The sequence below is a fragment of the Toxorhynchites rutilus genome, chromosome 3, assembly GCF_029784135.1.
Source record: "Toxorhynchites rutilus septentrionalis strain SRP chromosome 3, ASM2978413v1, whole genome shotgun sequence".
Taxonomy (NCBI): Eukaryota; Metazoa; Arthropoda; class Insecta; order Diptera; family Culicidae; genus Toxorhynchites; species Toxorhynchites rutilus.
Window position 1 is genome coordinate 212,113,958 of NC_073746.1, and position 5,988 is coordinate 212,119,945.

Below are 5,988 nucleotides of genomic sequence, written 5' to 3' on the forward strand. Positions count from 1 at the left end.
AAAAATAAATTGTGACGAAATTTCACTGCGACTGGAACTTTGCTGTGCGAATACATACAGTGAAAGCTCTCTATAGCGACATCGCAAGGGACCGTCGTTATAGAGAATTGTCGCTATAGAGAGTTCAAATGTTGCTATAAGGAGAGAAACGCCCGAGCTCACGCAAAACAATAAAATTTAATTAGAAACAAAAACAATTGATGTCTAGCCATCTTGAAACAAAAAACATTAAACAATGAATATAAAACTCAGCTCTTTCGTTCGATACACATTTTTTTCTAGATAGAAAAAAAAGTAAATTGTTAATTGATTGTTTTGTTAATCAACCAGCATAGATAATCTGGAAAGCATCTGCTTGCTGGGTGGACTTATAGTTTCATGGTTGAATGCTCCGTCAGGCTCTGATTTAATAAATGATTGATTTTATTTATCCCATCGCCTGATAAAATATACCAATTGAAGTGTGAGGAGGGGACGTTTATTGAAATCATTTGTTTTTACAGCTTTGTATCAGGGTTCGTATTTAAATCAAATGAATGAACAACGGGCGTCCTACTGAGTATTTCCTTAGGAAATATGTATTCTCTCAAGAATGGAGCTATAAGCGATGGATCCATAGTCGATAAATCATTTGTGCCAAGATAGAATGAGTACAAAAATCCAAATAACGAAGTAACTGTTGCACCAATTACAGTGTAATAAAGAAAAGATATACGGTGTATTGATTTATCCACTTCAGGGAAATGTTCAGCGCTGATAGCTATTGTGACATTGTCGAACTCATATGTACATCCTGCAACTGAAACTGGTTTGGTGGTATGAACAATTTCCTTGAATGCTACTGAGATTTGTGCCCGTATAACAATATAGAGCATTGCAAGTAACCCGGTGACGGCTCCAGATAAAGCGCACTGTTCAACACAAACCGATTATTAGCTATTCGAATCTTTACATAATCCATTAGTACTTACTCTTCCGTTTATCCTTGGTAATAACATACCCATCAAGAACACTCCCAACAATGGACCCAACGAAATAGGAACCAAACTCATCGAAAGCTGGAGAACGGTTCCAAGTTTCTCCACAACCATCACCAGAACGACGGCAACAATACCGAAGAATAGCACTGTTCCTCTCATCAAGTACCGTGTTTGTGTTTCGGTCAGTTGACGGAAGAAGGGTTTGAAAAAATCCTCCAGAACAATTGCGGCTAGCGAATTTAGTCCGGTGGATAGAGAGCTAAGAGAAGCGCTAAAAATTCCCGAAATGAAGAGACCGGCTAATCCTGGATACTCTCCAAACACCTTCATCACCAGGATTGGCAGCAATTGATCCTTGGCTTGCGCCAGTTTTGTTGTCAATGGGTCACAGTCATGGAAGGTCGCGTAAATCAAAAGCCCATTGTAGAAGCAGATCGACATAAGACATATTATACAAATCGTGAAGATCAGCAGTGCCTGTTGAGCGTCGCGGAAATTTAGCAGTGAAAGATATCGCTGAACCATCATTTGGTGCATCGCATTTTTTACTATCCAAAAAAATCCACCACCTATGAAAATTGCCCAGATACTGGTGCGTTCCGTGGGATCTATGCTGAAACTATGGTAAAATTAGCCGTGGATAATATTTGTCGTATCGTATGTGTTACTTTGGGGGCTCTATTCTACCACTTGCGATGTTTCGTTCAATCAGAACTGCTAGCCCTCCAATATCGGCAGTACCTTTTACAACAATTATGACAAGAGAAGCGACCATCACAACGGTTTGTAGAACATCGGTCCATACCACTGCTTTGATGCCTCCCTGGAACAAGCGAAAACTGATTAGTAAGCCTGTGTATACAATGCACAATTTGTTGCATATAGTTAAAAGTGATTTTTTAAGATGTTCTTTTTTTATTTTATGCAAATTTTAGCCGCGACTTATGAAATTTACAGAAGGTTAAATTTCGCTTCACTTTTCCGCATATTTCGGCAGGTTTTTCATCAGTGAATGATCAGACGATATAGGCGACCAATTTACTAATCCGAAACGAGAGACACATGTCACGGGAATAGAAGCTTGAAAAACAAACCTCTAAAAAATCACTTTGTACTTACCACACCAGTATAAAATATGCAAACTATACAGACAACTATGGTGGTAGAATGGACACTGATCCCTGAAACTGAATGAACGACATATCAATAAAAGTTATATTATATTTATGTTACTATTCGGTTATTGTAAATTTACCTTGATTAAATGCTAACGCTGGAACGTAAACCACAATAGGCAGATGTAGAAGCTGAATTAAAGCAAGGCCTTATACTTTCAATTTATATTCTATTTTTTTGTCAGTACTTACAGTCGCAAAGGTGAACAATATCGAACCTAGAAGCCGGACTCTTTTATCGAACCTCATTTCGAGATATTCATAAACGGATGTTATTTGCAATCCATGGAATATTGGTAGGAATATGAAGTTCATACTGACAGCCATAGCAATTATCCCCGTGAAAATGTAGGCAAAGTGAATCCCATACAAATACGTCTCGGTCGCAGCTCCCATCAGAGCAATTCCCGATACCCAGCTGAAATAGGAACGCAAAAATAATTGTCTCTTTGCAACTAAGAATCTAGGCATCGAACCTCGCAACTAGTGACATTGCAACTGGAAGAGTTTGCATCCTCCGGCCTCCAACCAGATAATCCAAGGCCTCGGAACCCCGCCGACTTTGGGTCTTGCGCCGTCTTCGCTTCTCATGGTCCTGCCAACCGAAGTAGGCACCAATAATTACACATGCCAGCAGCATTGCAGAGAATATAATATAATCTACAGTTCCGAAACGTTGTAAAGACTTTCCCACATCTTGAACAGTTAGTCCCGACGGAGCTCTAGTCTGCATTTTGAATTGTGTATCAATTGCTCTGAATAATATTACGCGCCCACCCAAGCGCATATGGTAATGACTTACAACTGAGAGTACTCCCCACCAGTTAACTCATAACTGTTCTGTTTCATGATGAATCAAGATTTATGATGGATTAAGCGATACTCGCAGTTGAAAACGTATATAATTTGTATTAGCGACAGTAGTGTAAATAGCTACATGACGAAATTAACAACACTGATGAAATCAGTATGAACGGAAAAGATGCATGGTGTCAGGTAGCTGACCCGGAATCTTTCAGAAGGGGATAAAAAAACTTTTCACACATATGATCGAATCTCAACTTTGACAGATGTATTGAGCTATTCTTGTTTTGGATTCTGTTAGTTTTAACCTTTCTCTAAGAATGAAGGTACGCTACATAGAACGAATATGGTGCTTCCATTTGAAAGATAAGAAAACTTGGACCTGATCAGAGTTGTAAAAAATAACACGTTGAGCGTCATGCTGATTTATAAGGAGGTCCCATCAGGCCACGCGCGCCTCCTAGAAGCACTGGTATTGTGTTTCTTATCGCTGTGAAAGATAGTTTACGTTTAGAAAGTTATCCCTATAGGCATTCATTACATAGTTTGTTTTGCTTTCTTTACCGTTTGACCCGCCAGGTATGGCACACACTTTCAGGCAACGGTGGTCGATGCGGCCTGACAGGAAAATCAACTGTCAGCCACCGATGACTGACCAGCACTAAATGAGGGATTGGGTAACATTTTAGAAGCAAAAAGCTTAAAGCTCCCATATGCATTTTTATCCATTTTCTCTCAAAAATGTATTTGTACCTAGTTGTTTCTGTCCATCAAACTAAACCTCTTCAAGAACTCTGCAATTCGAGATTGAATCTTATTCAAAAAATCGTTTCGCCTAAAACGTTTGCATTTAAAAAATGGGCAAAATTTGCCGATTTTTCATGGGTTTACCTTCACACGCACTGACGAAACTACCCATGCAACATCAATCATAGTAACCCATGAGTCAGCAAAGAAAATTTGACAGTTCTATCAGTCGAACTCTAACCGTAATGGCGAAAACAGTGAAACTACTCCGTTCAGAAACTACTCCGTTCCGGACGGCCGACTACGCTGAGCAACAAGAAGCTCCAAAGGATGCTGAAGTGGAAGATCGAGGGAGAAGAGGCTACATCGCTGCGTGCGCTTGGCCGGAAGGTCGGTGCAACCGGCCAAACAGTGAAAACGTATCTGGCGAACATGGACATACATGTCAGGAAGCGGAAGTTCTATCCACTGGTCTCGGAGCTACAGGCAATGACGCAGCGGCAGCGGCTGAATAAGATGGTCAAGTCGATTTTCCCGGCGAATCGTGACGTGGCGGTGGTGATAGACGAGACCTATCTCACCATGGATGGGAACGACTGGTAGGGCACTTCGTATTTTACTTTCCCCACGAAGGAAGTCAGCTCCGAAGTGAAGTTTATTTCACACACCAAGTTTCCCAAAAAGGTGCTGTTGAGACTGACAATCAGCGAGAAGGTCAAAGCCGCTCTTCTTCAGCTCCGGACTGGCCGTGAACGGGGAAATTTATAATACGAAGTACCTGCCGGCGGTTGCGTTGTTCATCAAGAAATACTACAAGGGCGAAGACGCGGTGTTCTGGCCGGATCTGCCGTCGGCCCACTACTCGAAGCGATCGTTAGAGGAGATGAAGCGGCTGAATATCGATGTGGTACCCAAGTTGTCGAACCCGCTCAACGTCTCCCAACTGCGTTCCATTGAGAATTTCTGGGCAAACCTATAGCGTAAGATCTACTCCAAGAATTTTGTCGCGTAAAAGGAGGAGGATTTGATAAATTAAATGAAAAAAGAACTCGAGAACATGTCTACACGCATGTTTTCGTCCGACATGGCGAAAGTTCCGGTTAACTGCCGGAAGGCCGCTCGTAAGGGCGTAATTTTTTTGCAAGTAAGCTAATGGGGCTGATTCTGATGCGCGAATGAGAAGTGACAGCTTGGAAAAATTGTCTCTTTCAATTTCCGAAGGCGACTGTGGTGATATTTTTAGCTCCAATGAACTCTCATGAACACTCACTCAATTCTCGTGGGCGATTGCAGAGAAAAAATTAGCCATTTTGTGACATTTCAAGTCGTATCCTCATTTGTTTTCGACTAGTGTGAACAATGGAAGCAAAAAAGTGAGTGCAATTTTTGACGTAGGACTACGTCTTTCATTTCTATACCGGGGTGTAAAATCAAAGTTTCGAAAACGAAAGCGTTACGCCGCAGACCGAGATTTTGAGCGTTAATATCAATTCGGCAATATCGTCTTTGAGAGACTTGATAGAAGCCGCATCTGGCAAATTATCTTCAGTGCAACGCGACGAGATATTCCGAAAATGATCGTTAGTGAACATTTTAGCGCAACCATCACACATCTAAAAAACATTTTTATCGTGTTTCAGGAGAAATTCGCCTAACAGTATGCTACCAGGAATGCTAAAGCGAGCTTTCGCGGTTCGTTTTGTGGATATTGGTAATGTTTATCTTCGCTTGCGTCACTAGTCTCCAACAATCAAAACAGGAATTTCACAATTAGGGGCTGTCCACATACCACGTGGACAACTTTAGGGGGAGTAGGGGTTACGAAAATGTAACCGCGTATGAACTGGCATCGATCAATTTATTCCAGAAACGCGTATGAACTGGCATCGATCAATTTATTCCAATCTGTAATAAAGGATCATGTATTCCGTCAGGATAAAGACACAAAAATGTTGGAATTTTTGTAGTATGAAAAATCACGACTTATGTGAAGGTTTCGATTCAGCTTCTACTCTTGACCACAAAACGGCTTCGTATTTATTTTCTGAAAGCTACCAAGGTTTTCCGAAAATTGAAACGAACAACAAATTCTTCTACTAGTGACCATTCTATCCTGGATTCCTCGAGTCGAGAAAGACGCACCACGCTAGATATGGGGTACGGACTAGGGGGGCGTTGCTGATTAATGGTCAGCTGCATCCCAATAGGAAATATCCCGTGTCGGGCACACGTACAGAGCATTGGAGACAGCAACATCCCAATTACGAAAACATTTGTAATAC

At 41.3% G+C, this 5,988-nt stretch overlaps 1 protein-coding gene across 3 annotated transcripts; it reads right to left on the reverse strand.

The window, feature by feature from the left end:
• Positions 1-456: 456 nt before the first annotated feature.
• LOC129778834 (sodium-coupled monocarboxylate transporter 1-like) lies at positions 457-3,066 on the reverse strand. 3 transcript variants are annotated; one of them, XM_055785956.1, is made up of 8 exons: positions 2,958-3,066; positions 2,632-2,882; positions 2,348-2,573; positions 2,236-2,287; positions 2,100-2,167; positions 1,649-1,803; positions 972-1,599; positions 457-911 (listed from the first exon to the last, which is right to left on the reverse strand). In XM_055785956.1, exons 2-8 carry the CDS (start codon positions 2,793-2,795, stop codon positions 498-500), a joined length of 1,707 nt encoding a protein of 568 aa, XP_055641931.1. In that variant the 5' UTR covers positions 2,796-2,882; positions 2,958-3,066; the 3' UTR covers positions 457-497. The 3 variants fall into 3 exon arrangements, with proteins under 3 accessions (XP_055641931.1, XP_055641930.1, XP_055641929.1); XM_055785955.1 differs by lacking the exon at positions 2,958-3,066 and having other exon boundaries at positions 972-1,593; positions 2,632-2,944; XM_055785954.1 differs by lacking the exon at positions 2,958-3,066 and having other exon boundaries at positions 2,632-2,944.
• Positions 3,067-5,988: the final 2,922 nt, after the last annotated feature.